Source organism: Abrus precatorius, unplaced genomic scaffold, assembly GCF_003935025.1.
Source record: "Abrus precatorius isolate BTA unplaced genomic scaffold, Abrus_2018 Scaffold6, whole genome shotgun sequence".
NCBI lineage: Eukaryota > Viridiplantae > Streptophyta > Magnoliopsida > Fabales > Fabaceae > Abrus > Abrus precatorius.
Genome location: NW_020874406.1, coordinates 9,106,707 through 9,121,701, shown reverse-complemented (window position 1 = coordinate 9,121,701; position 14,995 = coordinate 9,106,707). Strand labels below are relative to the sequence as shown.

General features: G+C 32.1%; 1 protein-coding gene across 2 annotated transcripts in view; it reads left to right on the top strand.

Moving 5' to 3' along the window:
- Positions 1–11,249: 11,249 nt before the first annotated feature.
- Positions 11,250–14,995, top strand: part of LOC113869948 (serine/threonine-protein kinase TOR) — a 44,884-nt gene continuing 41,138 nt past the window's right edge. For both annotated transcript variants that reach the window (XM_027506503.1, XM_027506504.1), the window contains exons 1-10: positions 11,250–11,357; positions 11,450–11,788; positions 11,872–11,946; positions 12,197–12,369; positions 13,169–13,267; positions 13,619–13,778; positions 13,906–14,049; positions 14,195–14,364; positions 14,447–14,651; positions 14,785–14,979. In XM_027506503.1, the coding sequence (XP_027362304.1) occupies positions 11,250–11,357; positions 11,450–11,788; positions 11,872–11,946; positions 12,197–12,369; positions 13,169–13,267; positions 13,619–13,778; positions 13,906–14,049; positions 14,195–14,364; positions 14,447–14,651; positions 14,785–14,979 (1,668 nt within the window). The remainder of the gene's footprint in view (positions 11,358–11,449; positions 11,789–11,871; positions 11,947–12,196; positions 12,370–13,168; positions 13,268–13,618; positions 13,779–13,905; positions 14,050–14,194; positions 14,365–14,446; positions 14,652–14,784; positions 14,980–14,995) is intronic.

The window sequence follows — 14,995 nt, the reverse complement described above, 5'->3', positions numbered from 1 at the left end:
TCAAAATAAGGGAAGGGTTACAAATTAATATCAAATGACTGCTACAAGACTAGTTTAGTTACAACAAATTTTAAAATAAAAACTAAGTCCTATAACAGTCCATCCATCCCTTCACTGAGTCCGGTGCTGATCGTCTTGATTACCTGAAAAATGAATGTAAGGGTGAGTAATCTACACTACCTAAAATACACAATCAACATAGAGTCTCATCTCCAGAACCTTTCCAATACATTCAACAAACACAATCACAGGTAGCAACTCACATCCATAAGTACAAAACACAAATCCATGCATACGCATACCAACCACACTCACTATAGTACTATGATCACAGATTTACACCATGAATGGTCGTCAGTTACCCCGCCTCACGGACACCACGTGGGCAGTCACGGGTCGCTCAGCAAGGATAATGGTCAGAGGTCTACTCAGGAAGAGAGTGTGTGGCCCATGGTGCACCCGTTCCGCAGTCGGTGTCACCACCACTCCCTCTTCCCCAAGGTATTCCTACCGTCCTCATCTTCCAATTAATATTACAAAATTAGGGCAGTCTCGCTGCAGCGAGATTCTGTAGAAATCAGAGTGCAGTTTTCTCTGATTTTTTTGCTGTAGCGATAGGGCGTGTCGCTACAGCGAGATATCTCGCTGTAGCGAGAGTGTCGTGACCAAAAAAGGATTTGAAGGGATTAGGGTTTGGGGAGAGTTATTTCTCCCTCTCCCTTCGAAATTCCTTTGATCCTCTCGTTTCCAAAGCCCTATTTAACCGATTAATTGGCTCCAAAACCGTTTGGGAGCTTGATTGAAGGTTGAATTCGTGTGGGGAACGCTTGGAGGTAAGTTTTAATGGTTAGGGTTTTCTATTTTTCATCCCCTTTCTCTGTTTTCGTGGTTCCTCTGGTTCTTATGGAGTTTCTCCATGTGTTTAGGACAAAATTCGTAAAGGGAGCACTTCTTGGTGGATTTAGCGCGTGGAACGTCAATCCAAGGTAAAGGGGCTCTATCCTACTCTTTTGTGCAATGAATTGTTGTTATTTTGCTTAATATTGTGTTGTGGCTGAGTTAGGGGTAGAAAATTGCTGAGAAATGTAATGTGGGCCATGTGTCGTGATATGTGAACATTATGTATGTTGACTTGAACTTGATGGATGTGGATTGTATGTAAATGTTGCATGATAGATGAATATTGGCTATGTGCCATGTGATGTGAAATGAATATGGGCCTAGTGCCGTGTATTTGAACGCAATGTGGGCCGTGTGCCATGTGTAAGCATGATCATTGCATGCGTGAATGAAATATATGTGTGAAAGGGTGTATTAGTGCCATTGTTATGTGTTGTGAATGGTTCAGCGATACACTAAAGGTGTGGAAGATGAGGACGGTAGGAATACCTTGGGGAAGAGGGAGTGGTGGTGACACCGACTGCGGAACGGGTGCACCATGGGCCACACACTCTCTTCCTGACTAGACCTCTAACCACTATCCTCGCTGAGTGACCCGTGATTGTCCACGTGGTATCCATGAGGCAGGGATAACCGGCGACCATTCATGGTGTAAATTTGTGATCACAGTACAATAGTGAGTGTGGCTGGTATGCGTATGCATGGATTTGTGTTTTATACTTATGGATGTGAGTTGCTACCTGTGATTGTGTTTGTTGAATGTATTGGAAAGGTTCTAGAGGTGAGACTCTATGTTGATTGTGTGTTTTAGGTAGTGTAGATTACTCACCCTTACATTCATTTTTCAGGTAATCAAGACGATCAGCACCAGACTCAGTGAAGGGATGGATGGACTGTTATAGGACTTAGTTTTTATTTTAAAATTTGTTGTAACTAAACTAGTCTTGTAGCAGTCATTTGATATTAATTTGTAACCCTTCCCTTATTTTGAAGTATTTTATGAAAATTGGTTATTTGAATTTGTGAAATTCTTATTAAATTGAAATTAAATTTAAGGTGTTACAATAATGGTATCAGACCTCTCTCCCAATACGGTGTGGTTCGAGGACGAACCACGCAGAAGCTGGTGGGCATGTGATACCCAGGCGCTAGGCGAGGGCGGGGAGTGATCGTCGGTGCAATGTGGCACGGACAAGGAGCGGCTACTTGGCAGGCTTTCGGCAGTAAGGGGCACATGAATGAATCAAACTTACATCGGAATGAGAGGAGGATCTAGAGACTGTGGATACAGTTAAGGATAACTTAAAGGAATTGATTAGGACTACTTATACTAACAAAATGCATTTATTTTTCAGTGGCCTTCTGGGATGTTCTCGGGAAGTGTGCGAGTGAAGACAAAACACACTAAAAAGTTTCGTGTTGGTTTGTGAGGATAGTCCCAAATAAGTTGTCGGGTTATTACAATATGTGCTTTTAACTATAAATTCAATACTTAATATTTTTCTTTTTAAAGTACTTATTAGAATCTAATGTTCAATTTTTGTTATTTTTTTTTACTAGTCACACAAATCAAAGGGGAGTTGGGAGTGCAAATATTTAGTGATAAGCATATGCTCCTAGTCATCATAACAATCATTATTGATTCATGAACTTTAATACTTATATTATTATCACATATGTTGATATATATATATATATATATATATATATATATAAAGTTATAAATATTTAAAGATGTTGATCCATTATTTGAATAGGAATTTAGGACGTTCGAAGATGTTGAAAAAAAATTATTTTAGATATTACTTACTCTTGAAGTATTTTGGAATGTGCACAATATATTTACATGTATAAGATATAGTTAGTTATTTTTTTGCAAGATTTTTAGTTTTAAACTGCTTTTAGTATAAGACATAATTACAATAGGAATTTTTATTTTATTTTATACAAATTTTAAATATTTTTACAAGATTTTTGGTTATAAATTAATATTATATGTTCTAAACTATGTCTAAATGTCTCTGTCTTTATATCTCTATCTATGAAGGTTTGTTATAATGTAAAAAGAATCACATTAAAAAAAATTATAGCAATTATATTATAATTGATGTATAAAGTTACTTTTAAAATCAATTAAGAAAGAAATTAATCTAATATATAACTTACTACATCAGTTGTATGATAACCAATGTAAAAACATTGACTATTTAGATTGGTTATAATACAATAAATTATAAAACATACACTTTATATATTGGTTAAGTGTAGAGGTAATGTGAAAAATATACACTTTTTATATGGGTTTCATTGTCAATGATGTAAAAATTACTTTTTTAATACTTTTACATCACTTGTTTAACCAATGTAAAATATCTCAACTTATTATACTGCCTACATTTATATTGATTGGAGAATCAATGTAAAAAATTGTTTCTAAATATTGAAAAAGCCTTTTGTGCACCAGTGAAACTTGATTAATGAAATATATTTTTGGTTTAATTACATATTTTTATTTTTATACTTTAATATATGTATGATTTTAGTCTCTTTAATTTTAATTGCTCACATTTAGTCTTTTAATTTTTAAATATTTAAATTAAATGTACGTATGATATTTTGTTGATGTACAAATAAATAAAGAGAAATATACAAACTATTTTAATTAAAGTACAAAACAAATTAGAAAATATAATAAAAATTCTATTTTTAAGGTGAAAGGCTTAATTTGAGCATTTGAAAATTAGAAAAACTTACTAAATAGTTAAGATTAGAGGAATCAAAATTACACATACATTAAAGTATAAAAAAATAACTAAATTCATAATTTTTTAAAAGGAAGATGCTTATAAAAGTAAGACAATATAAAATAAATTTATAATTTTAAAAATCATTTTAAATAATGTGTTCATATGATGCATAAATATGTAAGTTGTAACATTTTAAGTTTACAATATTAAGGAAAAAAAAATCAATGAAATGAATTTAAATTTATATACTTGAATCTTAATCAAAGAGCCTTTGAATTTATTTTACATTATTTTTTTATGAATTGATTGTTGTTATGGTTATTAATGAAACTCTTTAAGTTTTAGTTTTACTGTTTTGTTTACAATGTTAGATTAATTTCTTGTAAAAATTATTTAATTAATAATTTTTTTAAAAGAATTATGAATATTGTATATCAAACAATTGAAGTTTGATTTTATTGTTTTTGATTTTTTTTTATGTGCTTAAGTTCCTGGCTTTTTACTGAGATAAAATATATAATTGTCATAAACTTTGTGAGTTAAAATTTATAAAAAAAATGTGTAAAATTGTTATAAACTCAAGTAAAGGTATTCTGTAGCATGCAGATGTTCTTGATATGTAACATGTTTGCCTACGGCCAAATAAGATGAAGAAAATATTTAAATTTAATTATTAAATAAATTAATATAATAAAAAATATTTATAAAAAAGTTAATAATAACCATACCACTTTCTTTTCATAAATTGTACTTGATGATTCTTTAATAAATCAATAACTTTTGTTATTCTGAGTCATTTAAATATTTTTCTTAAATCTTGACAAATTTTAATTATCTTAAATATTTTTCTTAGTTGTACTATGTGACTTAATTAGCAATACAAATGAATGAAAAGTTATGCAATAGTGAATACAAAGATTTAACCATAGATTTTGCTCTAAAATCAAAGTTTATCCTAAAAATCATAAAATACTTATAAGAAATTTGAGATGAAGAGAAATGAATGGTAAATCTAGATTCTAAGCTAAAGAAACTTATTTCGAATCGTCTAGAATGAACATACAATCTCATATCTGAAGAGAAATATAAGTTTAAGAGGGTTTAATATGAGAGAAAATGTTATTTAATAGCCTTGGGTCTCTCTAGAACCTTTGAAAAGTGTAAAGAATAAAAATTTCGTGCAAAATCCCCTATTATAGTCAAAATTTTGAAAAAAAAAAATTAGATATTGTTCACACCCGACTTTACTGTTTACATTTTTTTTAATAATTTCAAACTCTATCTAAATTTATTCCAATACCAAATAATCCTTCAATTAACATTTAATAAGTACAAAATATTAGACATTGCTCAAAAAGAGTTTTTTATAAAACTTTTGTTGGTCCCTTGGATTGTATCCTATTATGAGTTTATCAAAAACACATCGTTGTTTGTCCAATAAAATGTCCAAGGTGTTTTTACCAAAGGTAAACTTTGCAAGAGTATTTTTCAAATCATTTATTTCCTTTTTAGATTCATTAGACGATAAACATGAATAAATTTAAATAGCATTTTCATAAAATAAGCATTTAGTACATGATGAATTTGTATCAATTAATCATAGAGTTTCATTTTCAATTTTGAGTTCTTCTAGTTATTTATTTAATTTTGAAATTTCTTTTTCTAAGATTAAAATTGTTTTCTTGGAGAATGATACTAATTTTGCAAGTTCAATGGATTTTATGCAAATAATTGAATGCGTCTTGAAATTCATCAAAAGAAGGAGATGATTCATACTTAGAGGATGTTACCCCTTTATCGCTTTAATAATCTTTAGCCATGAGACTTAGATTTGTAATTTCATCTTTTGAATCATTCGATGAGTCCATATCATTTTCTTCCCATGTCACATATTTCTTCTTTGCTTTCTTATCTTTGAAGGATTTCTTGCCAAGTTTTTCCATTTTCTTTTTGTAGGTAGGGCAATCTATTTTCATGTGTCCTAGTTGATTACATTCATAGTATCTTGGGATTGAGGAAGATTCTTCGTACTTTTTGAAGTTTTTCTCAGGGATGAAATTTAACTTTCTTTGATTCCTTTTTTTCTTTAGAAATCCACTAAATCTTTTATAAAAAGGCTAAGGCCTCATCATTATCATCCATGCTTTCTTGTTCATCATTGTCTTCATCATCACTTTCTTTGTGTGTTGAAAAAGAGATTTTAAGGGTAGTTCCTTTCTTCTTTTTGTCATTCTCTTTGTGTTGATTGGGTATTGTAAGTTCCAATTCATATTCTTGAAGTTTTTTGAAGAGAGTAACAAGAGACATGTTGGCCAAATCTTTTGATTCTACAATAGCCATTACTTTTGGTTGCCATTGCCTGTTCAAACATCTCAAGACTTTGTTAATAATATCCTCATTTTGAATTTTTTTTTCCCAAAGAGGCAAGATGATTAATAATACGAGTAAATCTCTTCCGCATGTCTTAAATATTCTCATTATGATTCATCCTAAAGAGTTCGTATTCATGTGTGAGTGTGTTTAATCTAGATCTCTTGACTTCACTAGTTCTTTTATGAGTGACTTCTAAGGTATCCCACATTTCTTTTGCACTTTTACAGCTTGATACTCTAAAGTACTCATCAATCCCTAAAGCAAAGGTGATTATGTTTTTGGCTTTCAAGTTATATTGAACTCTCTTTTTATCATTATCACTTCACTCATTTCTAGGCTCATCAATTTTCTTATCCCCTACAATTTTTGTGGGAGTGAAAGAACCATTTTCTACAGCATCCCATATATCTATATCTATGGCTTCTATGAAGATTTGCATGTGAGTCTTCTAGTAATGATAACCATCACCATTAAATATAGGAGGCCTATTTATGGAGGTTCCTTTAGGAAAGAAAGAGTTTGATGAGACCATAATTTATTTTCTTAAAGCTTTTAAGCCTTGTAAAATAATCAAGCTCTAATACCACTTGTTATTCAAGTGGCCTCAATGAACTAAAGAGGGGAGGGGGTAAATTGAGTTTATAAACTTTTTCTTGAATTTCACAATCTAAAATATTTTCTTTTTAAAAATTTAACTCAAAAGCTTAACTTAATTGATGAAGATACAAGAGATATAAGAGTCTATTAATGTATATAAATAAAATATCAATGAAATAGATTTGTAACAAATTAGAGAGATAAGGGAAAAGAGATTGCAAACTTGATTTATATTAGTTCAGTCACCTCCTATGGCTTACGTCAAGTTTTCTAAAAGCAATCCACTTGAGAATTCTACTACTTCTTTTAATCTTTACAATCAAAGGGCTCTCTTTGTTTTTACAAGGGATTCCTCACCCTTTTTCATAACTTTGATAATAGTACAAGAAATTACTTTCTGAACAGAGCATATGATACAACTTGAAGTTCACAAGGTTTTCTCAACAATAAAAGAATTTGGCCAAGTTTTAAACAAGATGATTGATGGATGAGAATGATTGTTCAATTGATCTTTGCAGTGTTTTTTTTTATGTAAAAGTGTTAGAGAATGTTAACTATATTGAATAATTCGTATAGACAATTAGAGATTAATCCAAAATGATATATCTCTTCAAAATAAACCTCTATGCATATTCTCATCTTTGGTAATCAATTACATAGTTCAAACTTTTGAAACTGGCAATGGTCACTTTCTAGTAATTATACATGACTGTGTAATATATTACACAAATGAAATTTTGAATCATGGGTACAAGAACAACATGGTAATCAATTATTGTATATAATAATCGATTACAATAAACCTAGAAGTTGAAAGATTGAAGTTTTGTCACTTTTTAGATAGTTTTAAATCATCATTTATGCTTTCTTCATATCAAAACAATTATCTTAAAATTTATTTACATAAAACTTGATTAATTTAAAAATGGCCAAATAAACTTATTAAAGAAGACAAACTTTTCTAAAATCTAAATGTTCTAATCATTTATCTTTGTCATTTTGCTTATTCATCATCAAGGATCTTTATGCTATTGAGTTTCCTTCTTATTGTCTTTTTGACATCATTAAAACCTACAATATACATATTCCTAATTCTTTTCTCTTAACTAACATTTACAATGATCATGCAAGATATTAATTCAAGAAAGCATAAAACACTTATGAACTTGTTAATTTAATAATGATTGGAAGAGAAAGATTGATTTGGTCTATCCAATTTAATCCTTTGTCTCTTTTTATCATATAGATTCATTAATTAATCGAGGTACGGTCGCTTCACGATATAATTAATTAGGGTTATACAGTTATGCGCAATAGGATAAACACTAATCATAGACGAAAATCAAGCATAGATTCGAATTTCAAAATCTCATAAATTCATGAACAAGAATTTTCATAATCCTAACTATGGACTTAGTTACTCATGCTAAAGAAAAGAATTAAAACAATCATAAACAAAGCTATAGAGAAAAGCAAACTAGAATGAAATGAGTTCCCGGTCTTCAAGTACAGTCGTTCGAAGATCCAAGTCCTGCTAAGAGTATGTGATGTCTCTTTTTAATAAGGTTTGAAACCTTAAAAGTACTTTATAATTGAGCTTGCCGCAGATGAGCACGACTGTGCAAAGCCATTAGTATGATCATGCATAGTCTCGAAGCATTCTCGTGCTTCCTTCTAGGATTTTGACGTGCTGACTACTGCAAATATTTATTTTGCAACCAAATTGGGCCCAAAACGCGCCTTAACCCAATTATGGCCTTTTTATGCTAAACTGCAAAAATTAATATCTGAATCAATGCAAAACTCAAATAAAATAAAGTTCAAAACATAAATATATGGGCTATAAAAGTGGATCAAAATACGTACTTATCAACTTCCTTATACTTAAAATTTGCTTGCTCATAAGCAAAGTGCTAGCTAAGAAAATAATAGAATAACTTGAAACATATAACCACAATAAGGAAGTTGAGATAAATGAGATAAAAAAGACTATGGAGAGTAATATCATTGAGTATAAGCAATCAAAATGTTTCCCAATTAGAATCTTATATTCCCTAACTTTTCACTCAAACATCAAATTAAAATACTCAACTTTTCTTTCTTACTAAGTGTCTAGGGACAAAAGAGATATCACTTAGTTCCTCCAATGGAAAGTGTACTACTATATGTTTGACCATAAATTGACTCCCAACTAAATAAATTAAATGCAAGTAAAAATCATGAGTTTTTTTTTTCTTTCAGGTTGTAATGTGGCCAAACAGTTATAATGAAGTTTACAGTTTAAAAATTTAGTCCTTGAAATTAACCATAGTCAATCACCTTAGTTCTTGCAGTTAAGAGATGATAAATTAAATAATGACATGTTATGTTAAGTGACATGTCAAGAGACAATAATTTGAATAACAGAGTGATGACATGTCACTCTAAGTGACTTATAATAATCCATTCTGGATACAAAATGATATCGTTTTATAATATTTAAAAAAAATAATTTTTGTTATTGATTTATAAAATTTTTAGGCAATAAGGTTCTTCTTTCACTTTCTTCCAAGGCATCTTCTTCCTTTCCTCTAGCTGCCAATGCAATGATATTCCCTTCTTCCATAGCATTTGCTTTGCTTTCTTTCCACTATAGTAGTCTCACCCTTCCTCTCTTTCCATAATTCTTTCTTTCATTCAACTTAAGATTTCATCTTTTCTCTCCCAAATACAATCCAACAAGCTCAAGTTTTTATTAACTCAAACTTTATTTCTCAACCACTTGTTTCTTTCTCTATTGCTACACCTACCAAAACTACCTTCAAATCCAACCTCAAATAAATGAGCTTTATTGCGTGAATGCTATTGTAGCGATGATCAGAAGAGAAAGAAGAAGATATCATTGCCTAAAAATGTTAAAACTCAAAAACGAAAATGAACTATTTTTGAAATATTATAGAACGATATTATTTTGTATCAAGAATAGACCGTCGCGTACCACTTAACGACAAAGACTAATGTGATTGACGATTACTAATTTTAGAGACTATAAATTCAAATTCAAAATTTAAAGAATTGATTTGAACGACTTTGTATATTTTAGAAAAACATTAAAATTTATGCTAGTTATGTAGTTTTGCTACAAAATTATCCTTCAATGTAGACATCCTAGTTGTACATAATATAAATACACATAATTAGATCATCAATAGAATACCATTTTAAAATACATCATATCAAGATTCTAATAATAAAGTGTAGATAATACAAATATCTTATATTTCTAATGTTGTATGTTCCTAACAAGAATATACAATTATATAATAATAAAGTAATTATATAATACGAGGAGATTTGACCTTATCTAAACCCAGCAAAGTAAACAATTTTTCAATGTCTCAAAGGTCTCCCAGTTACAAGGAGAAATTCAAGAATAAAGGTTGCAAACATTGAATCACAACTTTAACGAGCTTTTCATTTTAATAAGCATAAAAACTATAAAACAAATTAAAGAAATAGTAATAAATTTAGTTTATAAAATGAATAAGAGGATTTAACAATTTCTAAAAGATGATCCCAAAGATACAAAAGAGAAAAATGTAATAAAATAAATAAAATTTAATGTTAAAATTTAAAATAAAAAGATTTAATAAATGCTTGAAGTTATTCTTTTTAATAAAAAAAGGACCTTAAAATAAATTTTTATTTTAATAAATCTTCTCACTTAAGACATCTTAATTTAATGCTGAAATTTAAAATAAAAAGTTGAACGCGCTTTTTTTGCTTTCATTCTCTGACTGACTCATCATGCATCACCACTGTTTTTTCTTTTCTCAATGAGAAAGGAAGGAAAAAAAAAGCAGCTACTCAAAATTCCAAATAACACATTTTTTGTATTTTTGCCTTGGCTAATTAGCTTTTTTACAATGTTCATAACTTTTATCCAACACTAAATAAAAAATATGAAATTTTGATTTAATTTTTCTATCAAGTAATTTGATCCATGTGCAATAGAAAATAAGAAATATATAATACTTGATAAATTTTTGCTCATAGTACGACATTAATGATGATATTAGTTTATTAATTTTTGCTTAAATTATTTAATTGTTTTAGGATAGTTGATTTTTTTTATAATATTCTAAACACAAGAAATAAAACGATATCATTTATATTAATAAAATTTTCTTTTATAACGTATCTCATAAAAAATATATAATACTTGATAAATTAGAAATAATAATTTAAATATTAAAAATTTATTAAATTACAAAATTTAGTATATTTTTAATTAATTTTCTGGATAAAAAATATTAAATTTGTGATTAAAAAATAACGTTAAAAATTAAAAGACTTAAAGAAATGTAACTAATTCTTTTTTGGTCGTTCTTGGTTAAAATTAAAGAACATAAGTATTATGTGGGGCATCTACAAATGGGTCGGGTTAAACTTTCACGGGACCCATTGGCGATTCCGTTTAGAGCAAAGAAGAGCACTGGTTGGGGTTGGGAGAAACAAAGTAGGTTGTTGTCTGAGACGCAGGCGAGAGGCATGGCGAAACGCGATGTCTGAGCCATTTTACCGTTCTAAACTTGAGTCTCTGTGGTGGTTCACTGTAACTAATTTAGGGCTTAGGTTAGTCTAGCCATAGTAATGGCAACCGCCTCTCAGTCCCACCGTTATATTGGTCCTCCCTCCGTCGGGCCGGGCGATGCTCTGAACCGCATCCTCGCGGACCTCTGCACCCGCGGCAACCCCAAGGTAATGCCACTTCCTTTCTCTATTCACTTGAATTGATATCACTTCACTGTTCATAGCTAATTCACTCGAACCACTACTCTATTTGGCCGCAGGAGGGTGCTTCGCTAGCTTTGAAGAAGCATCTCGAGGAAGAAGCTCGTGACCTTAGCGGCGAAGCCTTTTCTCGTTTCATGGATCAGTTGTATGATCGGATCTCTAGCCTCTTGGAGAGCAGTGACGTTGCTGAGAATCTGGGAGCTCTGAGGGCTATTGACGAGTTGATAGATGTGGCGCTTGGGGAAAATGCTTCTAAGGTCTCCAGATTCTCCAGTTACATGCGGACTGTCTTTGACGCCAAGCGTGATCCCGAGATTTTGGTTCTTGCTAGTAGGGTTCTTGGTCACCTCGCTAGGGCTGGCGGAGCCATGACTGCTGATGAAGTCGAACGCCAGGTTGCTCCACTCTCCTTTCCCTAATCCTCTTCTTCTCTCTTCCACTTCAGCGTGCTGAATTTTGCTCATTTCTTCTTCTTCAGGTTAAAATTGCTCTGGACTGGCTTCGAGGGAATAGAGTGGAGTATCGGCGATTTGCTGCTGTTTTAATCTTGAAAGTAAGTGCCATTATTGTTATTATTATTTTGGTGAGAATTGCTCTGGATTGGCTTCGAGGGAATAGAGGCTTTGACTGTGTTTTCATTTTCTAGTCTGGGAGTTCTTTTTTTTTTTTTTTTTTTTTTTTTTTGGAATTTATTTATCAACAAATTCTGTCAATGAGGAGGTTTGATTGTGTTTTCATGCTTGCACATCTTTGGAATCTCCCTATTCCTAAGATGTAGTATCTTTTGATTTTGGTCATCTCAGGAAATGGCAGAAAATGCTTCAACTGTTTTCAATGTCCATGTGCCGGAATTTGTTGATGCTATATGGGTTGCTTTGAGAGACCCAGCATTACCAGTTCGCGAGCGGGCTGTGGAGGCATTGCGTGCTTGTCTTCGTGTTATTGAAAAGCGTGAGACACGCTGGCGTGTGCAGTGGTTAGTTCTGAAGTTTTAAGTTGTAATGTTTAAGCCTATGGTAAACCTCAAGCTGGTAGTAATGCAATTTTGTCGCTATGTTACCTTGGTTTGACAGTAAATGTACTTGGACTGAATGAACTATATATAGTACAATTCTGTTTCGCTAAAAAGTTTGAACCATCATGGTTGATTGTGTAGTAAGATTATTCAACTGCTTGCCAGCTATAGTGAATTTGAGTAGAATCAATTAATGAATAGACTCTGAAGGCTGAACATCTTGTCCTAACTGTGAATAATTATGGCTGACATTTTAAAATCCTTTATCTCTATTTGATACTGTTAAATTACAATTTTATTCAGTTGATCATAGATTGTAGGATAAACTTAGCCTGCCACCAGAAGCTGTTTATGTATCATGTCAGAGCAAGGGAAGGGGTGCCTCAGTTTTTTCTGCCCAGCTTACTACTTGGTTGATTCTGTAGTAATAAATTGAACACAATTTGGTATTAATTCATTGGGTTGTTTTACTTTGTCTCACGTGTCCTCTGTGTTGGTAGTAAAAAATGTGGGCTGGGCCTGTTATAGAATTGGCTTGTGAATAATGAAAGAAAAATCCACATTGATGGTGTTGCAGTTTTGATACTGAGGGACAGAGCAGTGTTTTTTTGAAGGGTTTTGACTAAACTAAGTATGGCGTTGCCTTTTGATATTTGATTTATACCAAATTGAATCTTACAGCATGCTTATTGCTTTAATGATTTATTGCACATTTTGTCCCTATTAGGGAGTAAATCCTTTATTTTCCATATGATGGCAGGTACTATCGAATGTTTGAAGCAACACAAGATGGGTTGGGTAAAAATGCCCCTGTCCACAGCATACATGGTTCGCTGCTTGCTGTTGGAGAGCTTTTGAGGTTAATAGATTTTTAACATTTGCATTGTTGATTTGCACAAGTTTTGTAATTTTTTCAACAGCATTCTAGACAGATTGTGCTCATTTTTAGCGAGCATTAATATTGTTGTATGTTTGTGTTCATATAAAGCATATATTAATAAATATACATTCACAACATCTGAAATCTTGGAAATTGTTGCCTGGTTTATTTAAGCACTTGTATTAGACATAGCACATTGGTCAGCCAGAAAACGCTATAATGTGATGGCTGCTACTGTGAAATCATATGTACGAGATAAAAAATTGTATTATGCATGTACAAATGCTATCATTTTGATATTAATTTATGTCACTAATTATGGTTGGGCAGGAATACTGGGGAGTTCATGATGTCCAGATACCGAGAAGTTGCTGAAATTGTTCTCAGATACCTTGACCACCGGGATCGGCTTGTTCGCCTGAGCATAACTTCATTGCTGCCTCGAATTGCACATTTTCTGCGTGATCGTTTTGTTACTAACTACTTAACGGTGTGCTAACTTTGCCTTGTTATTTGATTATGCTTTTTAAACTGGGAGGAGAACCATTGGGAATAAAGACTTTTGGGTTAAAAACATATACTTATTTGAGTGCCTATGGTGGTGAAATTCCTTGCAGATATGCATGGATCATATTCTTTCTGTCTTGAAAACACCTCAAGATCGTGATAGTGGGTTCATTGCTCTTGGAGAGATGGCTGGAGCACTGGATGGGGAACTCATCCATTACTTGCCGACAATAACTAATCACTTACGTGAGGCGGTATGTTTAAGTAACTGTTGTTGGATGCTAGTCTTGTGCCATAATTTATTTATTTGTATGTTGTATCTTTTATTTAGAGGAGTGTTTGGTTATTTTTTGTTCTATCAAGGATATGATTTGACAGTTTAGACATTTATGAATGTAGATTGCTCCACGTAGGAGTAAACCTTCACTTGAGGCCTTGGCTTGTGTGGGAAGTATTGCTAAAGCAATGGGGCCAGGGATGGAATCACATGTACGTGGACTTCTGGATATTATGTTTTCTACTGGTCTTTCAACTGTACTTGTTGAAGCTCTTGAGCAAATAAGTACCAGGTATGGGCTTGACTCAGCAGACTCTTCCACCTTTCTGGTGATTAACTTTAAAAGGTATTTTGTATGTGTTGTTTGTTATCAGCATTCCATCTCTTCTGCCAACCATTCAAGATCGGTTACTGGACAGCATATCTATGGTTCTTTCTAAATCCCATTATCATCCGGGGAGGCCTGCACAAAGCGTGGGTAGAGGAACAATAATAAATGTACCTCATGTAGTCTCAGAGCTTAGTGGTTCTGCTCTTGTGCAACTTGCTTTGCAAACTCTTGCTCGTTTTAACTTTAAGGTTCTGTATACTTTTCTATAATGAACCCCATTTCACATTTAATAATAATGTTTACTTTGTTTTGTGTATTTAATATTTATAAGTTGTTGAAAAATTGCCAGAGGTTTAACCCCATTTTATTCTGTTCATATAGGGCCATGATCTACTTGAGTTTGCTAGAGAATCGGTTGTTGTCTATTTGGATGATGATGATGGAGCTACACGAAAAGATGCAGCTCTGTGTTGTTGCAGATTAATTGCTAGTTCTTTCTCCAGCATAGCTTGTGCACATTTTGGTTCTAGCAAGTTGACTCGATCCGGAGGGAAGCGCCGGCGCCTTGTTGAGGAGGTTTGGTGTTTGCTAA